This window comes from Manduca sexta, chromosome 9, assembly GCF_014839805.1.
Source record: "Manduca sexta isolate Smith_Timp_Sample1 chromosome 9, JHU_Msex_v1.0, whole genome shotgun sequence".
In the NCBI taxonomy this organism is placed as follows: domain Eukaryota; kingdom Metazoa; phylum Arthropoda; class Insecta; order Lepidoptera; family Sphingidae; genus Manduca; species Manduca sexta.
Window position 1 is genome coordinate 5,111,575 of NC_051123.1, and position 18,332 is coordinate 5,129,906.

General features: G+C 35.3%; 1 protein-coding gene across 9 annotated transcripts in view; it reads right to left on the bottom strand.

Annotated features, from left to right (window-relative positions):
• LOC115443301 (unconventional myosin-XVIIIa) overlaps positions 1-18,332 on the bottom strand; it is a 257,977-nt gene that overhangs the window by 18,139 nt on the left and 221,506 nt on the right. For all 9 annotated transcript variants that reach the window (XR_005112106.1, XR_005112107.1, XM_037436648.1 and 6 more), the window contains one exon: positions 9,503-9,592. Coding sequence is in view for 7 of the 9 variants with exons in the window: in XM_037436648.1 (XP_037292545.1) it covers positions 9,503-9,592 (90 nt within the window). In the remaining 2 variants the exon portion in view is untranslated. The remainder of the gene's footprint in view (positions 1-9,502; positions 9,593-18,332) is intronic.

Here is an 18,332-nt window from a genome sequence, read left to right on the forward strand (position 1 = left end):
ATACACATTTATATTTGTCTATGATTTTTGCAAATAAATTTGAACGGAAAAGAGGAATTTTAAATCTGAAACGCATTGAATGATTCATACGGTTACAAATTTACAATGAGCAGCAATTGTAACCGGGTGGTATACGAAACTGAAAATTAGTGGACGTTTTATGTGAGTAATTTTAGATCTGATATAGATGACAAAGAATTAAAAAGAGAAAGAAGAGAAAAGCAGATCACATTATAAAGGAAAAAGTCCGAAAAAAAAAAGAAACAAGCAGATATATTGGATATTTTAACTGATTAAGTAATACAAGATGCAAAACGCCTAGTATTTATTTAGACTCAACGCATTCACATGTCCTATAGAATTGAGCGTAGTATTGGAGTTCGTCGATAGTGCTAAATTGATGGCAAAGCTCCGAACATAAAACGTCGAAAGGGCTTTAATCTCAGTTTACTGTTCCCATTTTGCAGTCGAGATGTGCTATTCTCGATAGTTCGACATACGTAATACTTCAAGAGGTGTATCTTTCGATAACTAGTTAATACATTTTAATTTATACTCTGACTAGAGTGCGGTCTTACTTATAAACTTGTTTTAGCGTTAAGAGGTGGTTAAGAATTGCTTAAATAGCTGTCAAAAACATTAACGGTTTCCTAGTTTAAACATCATTAAGAGACAAGATAGCGGGTTCTGACTTACAGCTGATCGAGTAAATTTGTATTTTAACTAAGCATAGCTTTGCGAATTTTTTATATGTAAGACTGATGGTGTCCGGATTTAAGACAGGAGCGTTAAATTTAATAAGCAGTCATGCTTTAAAATGTACATGACCTAAAATTTTTAGGCAATTTAGATTCACTAATTTGCTTGCTCTAAAATATTTTTTCAAAAGATGATAATACAAATTATGAATATTCTAATTTCAAATTAACGAACTTCGACTTAAATTTCGAACTAATCAGTTCAACATGAATAAATATCGATCGATCGAGAATGAGAGCAGGATAGAGGAATAAGAAATAAATAACGCGGCACGACGTCTGCCAATGCGTCCACTTGATGCAACACCCGCTCGGGACCCGACACATTTGTCAGTGCGTCGAGTTGTGCAATGGTTTCGTACGTCAACAAACATTGAAGTCGTTAGCGGTGGACTGGTTGTATAAAGGCTGGATTTTATTAATAATTAGGAAGAGTTAAAGTTTATATGAGGAGAAATATACTTTAGGAAAGTTGTAGGAAATATCCAAAGCAGTACACGATGCCATGCTAGAATAACTTGTAACGTATGAATAGGTTATATAGAAGCTTGGCACACAGTAGACAGAGTTTAGTAAAGTTTTTAGTAGACTAATATTAAAATTAACACTTACAGATCAAGATATCGTATCAAAAATAAATAAGGAAATCAAGAGATCGTATTACATTGAATGCATGAAAGCAAAGCTGTTACAATAAAAAAGCGAGGACATAAATTGAGAAAAAAGAGCAAATGTAAATGAAATTAATAAAAATGAAAAATTATGATATTGACGACAAATCACTTGCACAACTGTTAATCATAAAAGTCTAATCGTTTTTTAAATCACTGCACATTTCAAATATTTTTGAAAATATTATTTATGATATTTTTAAAACTAACAATTCGATTTTATGTCGTAGTCGATCGTTCGTATATCAAAATTCTCGAAAACTTCGTGTATCGTACAAATCCGCGCGTACGCATCGCACAAACGAATAACACTGAACGTTTTCCTCACGAAACAGAAATTTTCGAAATGGCACGTAAAATTATATATAGTACTGAATAAATTATCGCAAACAACACTTATAATAACAAGAATATCATTTGCTAAAGTAAATTATGTGTTTTGTACACAGAAATGAGGGTAAACATGAAGAAGTAATGTAGTCGTAAGGTATTTAAATCATCATTATTTAGGATTTTGAATGTTGTAATTTATATCATCTTTGATGTTGAATTTATAAACAAAATATTAATGAAGCGATTAAAAGAATGTAGGTTTTGTCGTCTTAATAACATTACGCTTGTTAAAGAAACTAATTTGTAAAGCTAAAGAAGATGTTTATTTGAACGCACTAATCTAAGGAACTACTCAAACGATTTTGATCTTTTTTCCCTGGTAAGAAGTTACACAGCTGAATGCTAAAGACTACATTTTATCCCGGGATAACATACATCCTAGAAACACTTTTTCACATGAGCAGAGCCGTATAATCAAAGGAAAACAATTACTGCGTATTATTGTTCTTCTAAACTTTCTTCATAGATACTTCGAGAAATGATCAGTATGCTTGGATTGTGGCAAGAATACACGTATCGTGTGGTTTTATTGAATTGGTTGAGAGTCTTACACGTGACTAACGCATCGATCCCTCGATCAATCATAAAAAAACATCCACTTACGAATCGCGTTTTGGTATATTTTGAGGGGGCTGTTAATTTTATAAAGGAGTGCCTAGCTATTGTACGAGTATGTTCATTTGGAGGTACATACATTTAGCGCAACACTAGTCAATGTGACTCATTTCCGCCAATCACATTTAATATTTGGACTGCATAAGTATTAACTGTCGGGTGTTCCAAACAGTAGTTTTCTCATTCGTGAGTAAGTCGTTCAATCAACCGATATCAACGACATAATATTTTTTTTGAAATCTGGGAATCTGTGTTAAAATCTAGATCGTTTGCCGCACCTCACATCTATCAACTCATCCTTATTTCAGATTTTATGGGCCAAAGCGTTAGAATAGATTTAGCAGTACCTAAATCATATCTGTTGCTGTTTTGAGTATAATCCTAGGAATTACGTCCTACTGCATCGTCAGATTCAGAAGTACTTTCCTTACTATCATCAGTCACACATGTCAACACATTTACCCGACCGTTAGTACAGAAGCCAACCGTTGCTCAATTTCACACTATCAAACCAGCATTACTAGTTCTTAGCAACAAATGAACTGTACGAAAATAGAAGGCATTAATCCCCCAACGCAAGTATATTTATGGACTGGACAAGTAAATCACTGAAATTAGGTCGTCCAGCGGACGGACGGGCGGCGGATCAAGCGGCGTGCTAAACTGGACAAATGTCTTATATTTTGCATTAAAAAACAAACTGCGCGTGCGACGTGCAAAAATGCGACCTATTTGCGATGATTTACGGTGCAATTAATCTTTAAAGGATCAAGTGTTTTCATCGAATAATTTCGACGCCAAAAACCGAAAAAATTATACTTTTACTGTATCATATAAAACTGCATACTTCTACTTTATTTATATATCTATATTAAAATAAAACAAGATTTTCGGAAGTCCTTTGTTATTACGCACAAGATCCTAAACACACCCAAAAATATAATAAAGAATTGGCACATCGACATACAATTTGACAGGATTCAAAAATGTATTCTAATACAGACCACAAAATAAACATAAAATATTCTAAATACAATCTATCACGCAGACAAGAATGAATCCAAAAATATTTGTAATCAATAAACAATTATAAATCTAACCAAAAATTGTAATCTATATCTATCTATACTTATAATAAATCTGTAGAGAGGTCAATTCTGTACATGAAATATATTTCCAAAATAACTATCAGGGGGTGATTAGGGATCGATACTGATGCCAAAAATGCAATTAGTAAAATTTTTGTCTGTCTGTCTGTCTGTCTGTCTGTCTGTCTGTATAACCGTTATAGAAACAAAAACTACTCGACCGATTTTAACGAAACTTGGTACAATTATTTGTCATACTCCTGTGCTGGTTATAGTATACTTTTCATCACGCTACAATTAATAGGAGCAGAGCAGTAAAGGGAAATGTTGGGAAAACGGGAGAAGTTACTCCATTTTTTAAGCTTCCGGCGCGTGTGCAACCTTAATGGTTAAAGCTACACAGAAATCATGTATGACGGAAATGTTCTCCTTAAAATTATGTAAAAAAATATCCCACGACAGCATATGTCTATCTTTTATGGTTGACTCACAATAACACGTGTAACTCCCGATAGCTTAGCAGTTCGAAGCTTTCTCATTATATTTGTCTACTCTTACGTTTATAACACTCTCAGTCATCCCCTAATTAAAAAAAGTTAACATTATTAAATATTCCATAAAAAAAAAATCATAGAAATCGGTATAGAAACACCAAAGTTATACATGAAATACGCTAATAATAAGCCATCATGCGTGAATACTGAATCATGCTATAAGGATTATTTTTGTATATATATAAGGTCGCGAACGCACAGGCAGGCGGCTTGCTTGGCATCTAGAGGCTAGCAAATCACCTAGCGAGTAGCTTCGTAAAACGAACATTCTCGAACGTTCGCGACCGGCTCCATTTTTGAAGTCCGAAATCCACGCGGGCGAAGCTGCGAGCGGAAGCTAGTATCTGAATAAAACAGTAATGCAGCACCAACTATTTCAATGATACTAGTTGACTTTGCTCGGAAACTGGTTCACGTCCCTCAAGGACATCAACTAAGGTAGTTTTTAGCTCAGTAGAGGTAGCGGTCAATGCTAGAAAATATATTTCCAAGGGCACGGTACGAATAAGGACGAAAAATAGGTAGGAAGGCCAGATGGTGGGACGACTTTCAGAAGAGGGTCGGCAGTGACTGGATTCATAAAGCAGCAGAGCGGGCTCTATGGCCTTACCTTGGGAGAGGCCTAAGGGATGAACAATATCACTATGTATTTATTTGTCTGTTTTTGAAGTTGGTGATTGCAAAGATGTTTCCGAAAGAGAAGCAATTTTTTCCTTTACTATTTTGTATAGTTGTTTACTTGTTGTGATTTTAGTACCTATTTGACGTGTTCGTTGAGGTCGTCTAGAACCTTATCAAATGGTCCCTTCGTCACTGATAAGAACAATGACTGAGCATTAAATAATGAGCGGAAGTCGCAATAATTATTGAGTTGATATACCAAAAACATACACGCACGAAAGAGTAGGCAGAGGCGCAACTGGTACACCCACTTTTCCGAGTATATTCAGTTCCATTATGTAATACGAACCTCCCACCATATCGGGCATAGACTCCGGGCTGATATTGAGTAGAAAAACCCAATATTACTTTGCCCCACCCATATACTAAAAACATTTACTATTGACCAATTAATGTTTTGACAACTCCTATCCCACTCAGAAAGTCAGAAACAACTGTAATCATTCCAAAAATTTGAGCATTAAAGAACAAAACACGAATATACCATCAATTAAATGTCTGTTAAGCTGAGCAAACTTATATTTTACCACAGCATCATTAAATGCCGAAGCCAGTTCCATCATAGCACCACAGAGAACGCCATCATATTTTTTGCACAACTAGATATTATTGAAAATAAAACGATCCACGGACGCGGTCTGATTAGGACGAACGCCAGTGAGGGTAAAAACAAAATGGACTGATTACCGCAAAATGTGGTAAAAAGGAACGCGATTCTATAAAAAGTGAATGTGAAATTGCAGTTGCGAGATTTTTTTTACAGTAATGAGTACAGAGATGTAGTTTTCATTATAATTTAGAATGGCGGTTTCGTTGTAGAGACTGAACTGTTTCGTCTGTATTCTGTTGATATTGATATTCATAGTATCATATTTATTTGTTTTATTTACTCTTTATTGATATAAATAGATAAATTTATAAAAAAGGAAAAAAAAACTAATAAGAAAAGAGAGACAAAAGGCACGAGTACAATTGGCGGAATGGAATTTGATGAGGTTTGTGTTTGTATTGCTGTGAAGTATTTTTCATGTTTTATGTATGTGTTAAACGTATCTAATAAATATTAATTGAAATATTATGCTTTAAAACTCAAAAAAATCGATTATTGAATAATAAAGATACAACACAATATCTACCTATATCATTTGTATGTCAATCTAGTAAATGATCATGCGCAACACTAAAGAATTTATTTCGTTTTTGCTAATTAATTCTATAATTTCACCACAAACCGCTCTAATGACGTTCAATGTTAAAGAAATAACTGCAAATATTGCAACCAACACGCGCACATATGTCTCTAAAAATACGTGCATATTCTTAATATATTTCGTGACTGTTCACAAGTAACATTTGTGCACTGCCATTTTTTGTAGGATGTTTGTTGCAAGATCTTTATGAAAGTTCCGCATATTTTCATCTAGTGGTTTGCAATCACTTCTCTTGCATTATTTACTCCGTAAATCATTTTATTTTTGGAATATAAGAGCGTATTTTTTTTCCTTTTTAATGACCGTCGTAGATATTTATGCGATATTTTTTTTATATTTGTAAGAAACAATTATGCCGCAATATGAATAATTAAATAACTAAACCATTTGGTCGAGAACTCTATCCTATCACGTAAAGAAGAAAACGAATCACCAACGTCACAGAAACCCATGCCAACAGTAGCAGTTAACTCGCAATCAGCCGAACAAAAAAAAAAGAAAAACAATTATTTCCATCGTTTAAATATTGCCGTCCGAAATTGATGCGTGTGTAATTAACAATAGCGTACAATATCATTTAATTTATGTTGAAGCGTGCTAAAAGTCAAATTTATTTACATTTATTATTACTTTGGTACACATAACAAGCCCATTATCAAAGAAAGTTCTCGTATCTTTCGAACGCAGAATGAATCATTATGAAAAAAACGTCTTACGTTCCGTTCTACGGAACTGTTACGTAACAAGTTTGTCACATATTCGTATTTTTGTCGCGGTCAAGGAACCATGCGTCGCGGAATTAATTATCTACGCTTTTTTCACGCTCTAGGTCATGCGTGTAAACTGTCGCACGTCAATAATATAAGAATGAAGACGTGATTTTTTTTTAACGACTTTTTTAATTTTCTTCAGCGCAAAATATGTAAGCACACTTGACTAACACGTTTATTAGTTTTAAAAAAGTTTTTTTTAATTTTTTTTTTCTTTTATAAATGCAGTTTAGTTTTGCTAATGTAATGTACACATTACGCAGTAAGACAAGAAAAAAATACTCAAATACTTACGTGCATTTTATATGCCGCCGAAAACTTGATTTCTTTTAAACGCAATTTGTAAGTCGCTTGCAGTTACCGAACCTTATTCATTCCGAGAAATGTATTACGAATGGAACGTAATGAATTCAACTTTTAAAAAATAATTTCGAATCACCTAGTATGGAATTCCAATTAACAAAAATGTATTTTTGAATTTCGAACACATTTTTAAATATTTTTTTAAACTGCCGCGGTTGTCCAGAGCCGTAAAAACACTGACATGGGCCGTGAGTTTGCATCCTTCACATCAAGGATATCTAGAAATCCACTAGTGTTGTAAGCGGCTCGTTCTTCGCCAATGAGCCCACATTCTACATTGTTGGTAATTACGATGTATTGTTACTGATTTTTATCACTTAACGGTGCGCTACCGATTCTGTTGCCATCGCGATAAACGTGGCACATCACTAAGCATCGATATTGATTAAAGGCATATTGTTTAAGAGAGATATGGAAATGGAAGAAAATAAACAATATTGAGCCGTGTAAATCTAATATTGTTTTTTTTATTGACAGAGCGCTGTAATTTTTTTGTATATGTAGGTACTTGTGTCGTTTATTTCAACAACAAATCAAAGGGTTAAAATAACTCACTATAAATGTGCTGTAAATATCATTAATTTCATATTACGCCTAAAATCTAACAAAATACACGACTACTTAATAACATTATTAACATCATGACATGTTTTTATGTTATTGAGAGCATTTATCGACGAAATTATCGCGAAAATATCTTACAAACGCAATGTCGACGACAGATTAATCGCAAATCGCACACACAAAACGACAGCCATAAAACAAACAAATATAGTACTTAAATACGCGGAATAAAACACATTTCCCTTGACTATTTGTTCTAACGACAAAATCATCATCAGTTTCTCAGACTCGACGAGTAATAACTAAATGTCAAGACGAAATATTTTTTTATCGTAATTTCGCATTCACAATAAAGGCAGTTCATTTATGCTGCCAGTCTTGAATGCTATATAAAATCATCGTCCGGTCGGACCGGATGCGTTGTGGGATCGCGAGACGCAATGTACGAGATGGGGGATGGATTCAGGTGTATCTGTGGGGGCTATTAATGTACAGTTGAAGTCTTTTTGAAGATCTAAATTAGTCACAAAAATTTGCTTTAAGTAAATCAGAATTGGGAAGAACTCGGTATGCTAATTTGGCTCGGCATAATGTAACGGATAGCAGTGGAGGCTGGTCGATGTAATCTGATTACTTACGGCTTCCCTTTTGGGATTTATGTAAGCAAACTTATTTATCATATTATTAATAATTAATAAAGTATTAATATTTATGCCCTAGTGGGCTAAAATGTACTTGTAATTAATATTAGCAACTATATTTTGTGTCGGGTTCTCTTTCGGAAAATTTGACCCTTCGTCACAGCCCGCATATCTTTCGGCGCTCATAATATGTTCGAAAACAAACCACAAAACTTAAAAAATTTAGAACGAATGTATACTTTATTCAATATATGAATACACCTTTATATGGTGATATATTAAAGTTCAATGTACTTTTTTAAAATCTTGATATGAGGGGCTAAGCACCCCAGTTTCACCCCCCAAATTCGTCCACGAGCAAGACACAGACACTTTTTGTGGTATTGAAATTAAACCAGTTTTTGTTACGCACTCGCAACGCTTGGCTAATGACTGATTTGATCTCGAAGCAATTAAAGTATTTTATACAGGGGCTGTTATTTTCAATGCCACTTTTTATTTCGGTGCAGCAACGACTATTGGACTTAATTACTGTTATTGACACATTCATATGGTCTTTCCATGGGGTCTTTCGTCTTAAGAGTACTGATTGGACAATTTGTAATATTTTTTCGTCGGCAAATTGTCTTCGGACACATAATTACAAAGGAAAATAATGGCTAATGACAGGGGTGTTTTCGCGATGTCGTTATTAGGGCCCGGTTAATTGCTTCTTTAAGTTTTGTATTTATCATTACTGATATCACAGAAGGTTTGACAAGCGCGAGTCGAAGGGTTAATGGCTAAATTTTGATTTTAATAATGTCATTTTTTTTATAATTTTATTTTTATATGTTTGTGTCTGTTTTTTCATATAAGTAATTTTTTTATTGTCTTTTAATTTCTGTGTTGTGTTCGTGTTTGTGCAAATATATATTATTGACCATTATAGAGAATCTTAAGTTGAATTTGTTTAATGTAATAATTTTCGTAAACTGTAACATTGGGCTCAATAACTCTTATATTATTAAAATTGATACACTTCGGAGCTATATACTTACTCCGTTAAAAGTAAGCTCCAAGTCCCGTAACAGAAGTTTTTACTACAAAATTCACACAGAAGTACGCGATTTCTCGTATGACAATGGCTCATCGCATTAATTGTAAGGAAGCATCCGATGACAATACATTGAACCAATAAACAGATCACCAACCTTAGTCTCGAGCCGTTCGTTCTCGTTCTTGTGGTGGGTGCGTTCGCTTTCCACTTTGTCCAACTTCGCTCGTAGTGTCTCCAACTCGTCCTGCAAAGACAACCATATTAATGTGACTATAAGAGCTAGGGTCAGTGTTTTGGTTTAAAAACAATTGAATTAACTGGCGAGAAATTTGACTTCTGAAGTTAGGTTAGGTTGGGTTGTAATCAATTTTAATAAACAATTCATATAATACAAAAATTTTATTTTATTAAGTTGGGGAACTAAGACAGTATTTTCATGAGTTTCATACTGTGAATTGAAATATTTTTGTTTAAATATAATATTTTGGGTAAGAAACTTTGATTTAAATCATAGTGGGTTGAACATAAAAGTCAACAGATTTTTATCTTATCTGGAATGGACGTACTTTGACCGAAATAAAAAAAAAAATCTGTTCCAACAATGTAAGTACCTGTCAGTTAAAACGAAATTAATACATAAAGATACAGAGTGGATAACTTGCTAGATTTCACGTTGTTGCGTGATCAAAATTGTATTAAATTCATTTTATAGTTTTCGAAAGAATCTTATCCAAAGACTTAATTTCAGCGGGAGTTTAAAAAAGCTCGGAATTTCAAGTCAAAATATGCAGCGAATCACAGCTCATTATGTCCGTTACGGGAATCAAACCCAACCCCGCTGACATTTTAGCTCTCGATACATAAACATACTTGCTGATAACCATTCGGAAAATATTTAATAGAAATTCGTGCGAGCTAATGGGCTAAAATCGCGACGCGTTCAACAACTGCTCGAGCGGAACCGATCGTCACGTACAAAACGCATTTTTGACTCGTAATTCGTATGTGTGCTCTACCTTTCTTTCCATATTTTAAAGTGATTTCAGTCCAGCATGCACGGCTTGCAGTGGCGATGGGTGAAATTTTTCAAAACGTAACCCGAGAGGATAAAATTGCCTTAGTTAACATTTCAGCCAATTTAACTAAAAACTAAGACAAACGTTAATAAACATAAAAAGGAAGGCGGTGGGAATCGGGTTGTATGTACGCTTTGCCACTGATCAGCTAGCTCTAAGAGACCACATATTCGGCCTTCTACATTTTATAAGTAAATAATTTAGAAAATTTAACAGTACAGCAGACATCATTACTTAGTACACAGGAATATGAGCCTTACTGTAGGGATCGAACCTGTGGTATTTCAATTTATAGCTGGCTCTACACTTATTGCGTTATCGAGACCGTCACAACTGACTGTTAAACAAGAGTTTTTAGGATCGCAGTAGAAAATTGCGTAATGGTATAAAGTCTCATAATTTTTTTTTAAACATCTGACTGATTTACGACGAAGTTTGGAAGGCAATAATATCTAAGCGACAAATATACCCAAAATGAGTTGTGTACATAATTGTAAATGAACTAGTTTTTTGCGTTCTTTGATCTCTTTTTTATCTCTAGAACAATTTATATATTATTAGAAATTATTTTTATAAAGTAAATAGTTTAATCATTATGAATTTTCTTATTAAAATCAATACTTTAAATCACTTTATTGAAAACTTTACTGATTGTCGCTTAGATATAATTGACTTAAAGGCGTCATATGTAACCTAAATTCATAACTGATAGCACCATATAAAGCGAGAACTACCACCTGATCGTAGGTGTCACAGATCACGGCAACAACGACCGTGAATAATCGTTCCGGTAACCGGTAACCGGAACCGAGATGCGATCGGTCGGTTACACGACCGCCGTATCATCAGTTGCGGTTGTTATGACCACGCATTGCGTTATATTATGCATTGTATTGAATTGCATGGATTATATGTTAAACGACCTCTTGCGCGAGGACGGGTAACCGACATGTTCCTGGTTCGATTACCCAAAAGATAAATGTTATGGATCGGGGTCATTTATTTGTTGTGATGTAGTGTTTTTGAATGATATAAATACTCAAAAGGCGTGTATATATGACGACATTACGACTTTTCTTTTGTAATTATGATAAAGTTATCTATAATTCTTCTCATCAAAGACGCGTTCATAATTTAACTGATTTTTAATATACAAAATATATTTAAAGATCGTTAAAATTTATATTTTAAATTACTAAAAGTAAGATGATTTTATTTATTATATATAAGAAAATAGATTAAACTATTGCAGTCCCTATTCGCTATCTCGTCCCTATCCACCCCAATTCACGGTAAATAACACAATCGTGTATTAAATAAATAATTTGTGTACAGAGAAACGTAGTCATTGGCAGAGTATAGACGGTCGCGCTCTACTTGCGCCGCGGTTGCGCCCATTTGCATCACAAACGATCGACTAATGGCCGAGCCCTTCGCGCAACACCGTTGTATAGCCCCTACCTTTATTGGTGGTAGGTCTCTCGTATGTGAGAGTCCGCCTGGGTAGGTATCACCACAATGTCTATTTCAGCCACCAAGCAGCAGTGTGCAGTCACTGTTTTGTTCCGGTTTGAAGGACTTCGTAGCCAGAGTAACTACTGGACATAATAAGACTAACATCTCATGTGTCAAGGTGGTAAGTGGAATACCTAACAATATTTTGTAATTCAAGGTGTTGGATGGCAATGGCATGATCAGGCGAATGGCAAGCTCGTCTCGTCATTCAAAACAAAAAAAAAGATATAGGCATGTCCAAAATATTTGCTATGATTTGTCTATTTTTGAAATAAATCGAAAAAAGCGAACGGGACCATTTATTGAAAATGGCGGTTAATCTTTATAACTAATGGCGTTATTACATTTACTACTGTAATCTACATTACCTGCCAAATACGTTGAAACATTAATAAGACCTCATTTGCACGCCAGATACTATACTAAGAAGTCGCAGTACCCCGTGGGAATACTGAGAAGCGCGCGGTCCCCAGCCCGTTACTGAATCAATTGCCATCTCCATTCTCATTCACTGATCTAATTAACTTCTTGTTATAAGTTTATTAGCTTCTCTCACGAGGTATCTGCGTTCTTTGTGCATGGAATTGTGAGGTCGGTTTGCTTTCTTTTATTTAAAAACGAACCTTATGATGTAAAACAAATAATGTATATTTTATTTTGATTATACATACTCTAATTTCGTTATCAATGCTTAATTCATATTAAATGTTATACAAGATAATTTGTTTTAATTTTTTAATTCCGTTCGCTAATACGAGCCATATTTACTGCATCAATGTAATTTTATTCATAAATTTAATAACTAAATTGATATCTACATATTGGTTTTATCTCAAAAGCAATTATTACACTTTATTCTTTGAGGTATATAAACATAATGAAATTTATAAAGCGATTCATCTAACAGAAAACCTGTAATGAAAATCTTCAAAGTGCCTGACAAAATTTTAATAGCAAATTATTCAATGAGTGTAAAGTGCTGACAACAGGCCGTTCGAAATTTAAATATAGTTCGTATGAAAATAATAATTTTCTATTGTTTTAATTATATCTATATACTATTATATAAAGCTGAACAGTTTGTTTGTTTGTTTGTTTGTTTGTTTGAACGCGCTAATCTCCGGAACTACCAGTCCAAACCGAAAAATTCTTTTTGCGTTGGATAGCCCTTTGTTCGTGGAGTGCTATAGGCTATATATCATCACGCTATACCCAATAGGAGCGGAGGAGTAATGGCTAATCTCAGGAACTACCGGTCCAAACCGAAAAATTCTTTTTGCGTTGGATAGCCCTTTGTTCGTGGAGTGCTATAGGCTATATATCATCACGCTATACCCAATAGGAGCGGAGGAGTAATGGCTAATCTCAGGAACTACCGGTTCAAACTGAAAAAATCTTTTTGCGTTGGATAGCCCTTTGTTCTTGGAGTGCTATAGGCTATATATCATCACGCTATATTCAATAGGAGCGGAGCAGTAATGGCTAATATCAGGAACTACCGATTTGAACTGAAAAATTCTTTTTGTGTTGAATAGTCCTTTGTTTGTGGAGTGCTCAAAGTCATATATCATCACGCTATACCCAATAGGAGCGGAGCAGTAATGGCTAATCTCAGGAACTACCAGTCCAAACTGAAAAATTCTTTTTGCGTTGGATAGCCCTTTGTTCCTGGAGTGCTATAGGCTATATATCATCACGCTATACCCAATAGGAGCGGAGCAGTAATGGCTAATATCAGGAACTACCGATTCGAACTGAAAAATTCTTTTTGTGTTGAATAGTCCTTTTCAACTGAAAAAATCGTTTTGTGTTGGATAGCCCCTTATTTGTGGACCGCTATATACTATATATCATCACGCTATATTCAATAGGAGCGGAGCAGTAATGGCTAATCTCAGGAACTATCGGTTCGAACTGAAAAAATATTTTTGTGTTGGATAGCCCTTTGTTTCTGGAGTGCTATAGGCTATATATCATCACGTTATGACCAATAGGAGCGGAGCAGTAATGAAACATGTTGCAAAAACGGGGAAAATTTATTAGTTTTGAGAGCTTCTGTTGCGTGCGCTGCGTAAACGGTTAAAGTTATGCAACAATAATATATGAACGGATTGTTCCTCTTAAAAATTTCTATAAAAATATATAATAAAACAAAGTCCCCCGCTGCATCTGTCTGCCTGAACGTATTAAACTCAAAAACTACCCAACGTATTAGGATAAAATATGATATGGAGACAGTTTGAGACCCTGGGAAGAACATAGGCTCCCGGGAAAATATATAGCGTGACTTTTATAAAAGAAAACTTTAGCCCGAAAAACTTTATAACGCGGGCGGAGCCGCAGGCAAAAGCTAGTTTAGGTATAAACCTGACATATATTGGTACCTGGAGGATAATTTTTGTCATTTATTTTATATAGGCGAAAGACGACGGAAATTATTGAGTCCAATTGGCAAAGAACGGATTTTGGTTTTTGGTCTTTAGCAGTAAGGCTCATACCCAAGATGCATACTATGTACTAAGCACACGCGCCAAAACCTTTATACTTTATATACGAGACAAGAGTGACGAAAAAGCCTTTATACAGTGCTCTAGTTTTGCTTTTAGAAAGCCCAGTACTGACAGAAATTGACCACAATAATTAGACACTTACCACTTTCTAAATTATAGAATTCACAGTAAAGGAAGCACATAGAGACTATAGTATAATAATAATATCAGCCCCGTATTTTATACTGCCCTGGGCCTGCTCTACTATCGAAAAAGATTAGGCCTTAGTTCACCACGCTGGTCTAGTTCGCATTGGCAGACTTCACATATCTTCAAAATTGTTGGAGAATTTCTCGGATATGCAGGCTTCCTCACAATACTTTCCTTCACCGTTAAAGCAAGCGATAATTCACAAAGTATACTCTCATAACTTTAGAAAAGTCAGAGAACCCTTGGGCTTAGAAGCTGCCGACATTCGTCTCGGCAGTCCGTTCCACAATCAACTACGTATATAATTTGTATTAGAGAAAAGAAAGCAGTTATGTTAATGCGAGTCGACAGCTCCTTCCTTCGCAACATACAATGCTCATTCATAAATATTGTAACCGCTGTCTGCACTATCGCTCATTAACTAAGCAATCCAGTTTCTTGTTAACATTTATCTGTAATGGCTAGAATCTAGTGTAGGGTTGCCGCTTTGATTTAAAACCTTTTTACATTCACCCGCATAATCATATCACATCGGAAAAGATTTAAAGCTTTTGTAAAGTTCAGAAACGAAACGACTACTTCAAATGTAATTTAACTGTTTTACTGGCGAGTTCTATTAATGGTAAATGTAATGTATTACCGATAAAACACATATTTTTATAGCGAGATGCCACTTTAAAGCCAATAAAAAAATGTAACCGCTGCATTATGGTCGTCATCTGTCATTTCCTGCCCATCCCACTACTAACCTCCTTCCTGTGGTCAGCCGTTAAGTGCGAACCCTACTCGGACGCGCACGCGCCGCCAATGGCGCGGAAATCGGTCGCAATTAGCGGTCGCGATAGAACAGTCGGTCAGCTAGCGTCGAGCAATTTGTAGTGCACAGGAAATGCATTGCGCAGGTGTGATCCGCGACCGGTTCGACTCCCGCGCACGGTAGTTGTAACTTTTCCGAGTAAGCGTTGCTGTATGCGTGGGAACTTTTCGCGTTAATGTTTGGTAGGATGATCTAGATTTGGTAGGATCTAGCTTTAAAAAGTACTTTTGAGGCATATTGTTGGTCTCTTAAATTTAATACATACATTTTATTAGAATCAGAATGGATATGAATTATATACAATAACTAATGTATGTACATTTGATACGTAAACCTTATTACTCAGGATGACAAACGCAGTATTACGTAGAATTAATACATAACTCAGCATTGCGATTTACTGGCGAACCCTTCCTATCAGGCGAGCGACTACCTCTCAATCTAAATATATATATATATATATATATATATATATATATATATATATATATATATATATAACTCAAAGGTGACTGACTGACATAGTGATATATCATCGCACAGCCCTAACCACTAGACGGATCGGGCTGAAATTTGGCATGCAGGTAGATGTTATAACGTAGGCATCTGCTAAGAAAGGATTTTGATTAATTCATCCCCCCAAGGGGATAAAATAGGGGATGAAAGTTTGTATAAACCTTCTTAGATTTTCGACTGATTGAACTGAAATTAAAGATTGGAGCTACTATGATGAAGACGTTCGCTTAAATAGGATTTTGATAAATTCAACCCCCATCGGGATAAAATTAGTTTGAACCTATCAGTAATGGGAAAATATATAGCAAGACTTTTATCATACAGTGGACTTTTATCCCGGAAAACTCCTTCACACGGGTGAAGCCGCGAGCAAAAGCTAGTTTAGATATAAAAGAATACAGACATGACTTTAAGCGATCTATACAACTTGCTCGTCTCATCGTTCATTTAAATAAATAAAAAAAAAACAGACACGACTCCAATCAGTACAATGTATCATTCAACGCTCGTTCGGTTTTTCAAGCACTTTCATTACGCACGGGTCGTGAGAGTTTGTTTATGACCGAGCGTACTCAACGACGCATTTGTTATCTATGGTTTACTGCCACTTATATATAGACACCTTGAGTGATTAAAGAAACATCCTTAGTGATGCGTACGTTTTTAACACGTTTAAAATAGGATTTAAGTTTAGTTGCGTGTACAACAAAGTTGATGGCTTTATTGTTCGATTGGAAAGAGATGTTTAAAAGATTCTATTTTCAAATAAAATTGTTTCTAAATATAAAATACGTTCTTTTGTATGATAGATAGCAGTATAAAATTCTTCGAAGTTGTATATAGATCATTTCAACCACGAAGACGCGCTCCACTTCCTTCCCCAATCGCTTACACTTGTGCGTTAGCAGTATAGTACACACACACTACGATAGATGGTGTCGAGGAAAATCCTTGAATCAGTCTTCTAATCCCGCAAGACCTCCTCATAGAAGGTGGTGGAGCACGTTTTCGTGGATAAAACCACCTATAATGTAATATTTTAGCGCCTTTTGGTATCGAATTTACTAGTGAACAGGAAAGTAAAATTGAAAATACGCATTTAATCGACAAAGCGTTATAGTACGATATTTTGATTCTGTACAAATTTTTTCTTCAGTTCCGCAATTTATCGAGAGAAAACGGACAAAAAACTCTATTTTTTAAACCATTTTACAATTTACCGACAATCACAATACTGAACCAATTTTCTACTAACACTAGCTTTTCAGAAATTTCATTTCACTAATAATATTTCGTGTGATTAGTTTGTCTTTAGTTTAGTGACAACCGATAGTGTATTCGAGCTGTAAACAGCGAGATTCTGGGTTCGAATCTCAGGTGAGAAAACGTCTTTAGTGTTTCGTGATAAAAAAAAAAAACAGACGTGATGTGTAAGAGTCGAATTTCTATAGCAATAAAATGTTTGCTCTTTACCACGTTTCATATAAGCTCGATTGATAAGGAGCGGTTGTTCTAATTGCGCTTCTGCCTACCCCTAAATGGTAATAGGCGTGAATTTTAGTCCAATTTCATTGATAAAACAGGAAGCATTGCTTAAGAACAATTTTGTGATGAGGTCATGAACCAAGATAACCACTGTCGTGCACTAACTCTATTGTGTAAATTATCTGTTTGAATTCTTTAAATAGGTTAGGCGGTCGGTTGTTAGTGCTATTTGTCACGTTTACGGTCTATTTTTATAACCGCTCCTGATTTATTTATTTATAATTGAATATAAACTTAGAGCGGCGATAGCCTAGTTGGTTGTGGAACGGACTGCCGAGACGAATGTCCGCAGGTTCGAAACCCAAGGGCGCACACCTCTGCAATTTTTCTAAAATTATGTGTGTATTCTCTTTGAATTATCGCTTGCTTTAACGGTGAAGGAAAAAATCGTGAGGAAACCTATATACCTGAGAAGTTCTTTATAGGAATATCGAGGGTATGTGAAGTCTACCAATCCGCACTAGGCCAGCGTGGTGAACCAAGACCTAATCCCTCACAGTAGTAGAGGAGGCCCGTGTCCAACAGTGGGACAGTAAATAATACAGCGCCGATATTGTAATCAATTGCTTCGCCGGTCGGGTTATTGCTAATCCACGTTGAACGCAATGCAGGGAGATATGTGAGAAGATGATGTCTTCCTTGACCCGTAGTACATCTATAATGCTCCGGAATGTGCAAATGTAGATGCCCTCGATGGACGGATAATCGATCTTATCGCTACCTTCAGATCTATAGTAAAAATTAACCAATCAGAATAGTTCGTCATGTTTTAAGATGACTTATTTTGATTAGTTTGTTCTTGGCTTCGATCTGAAG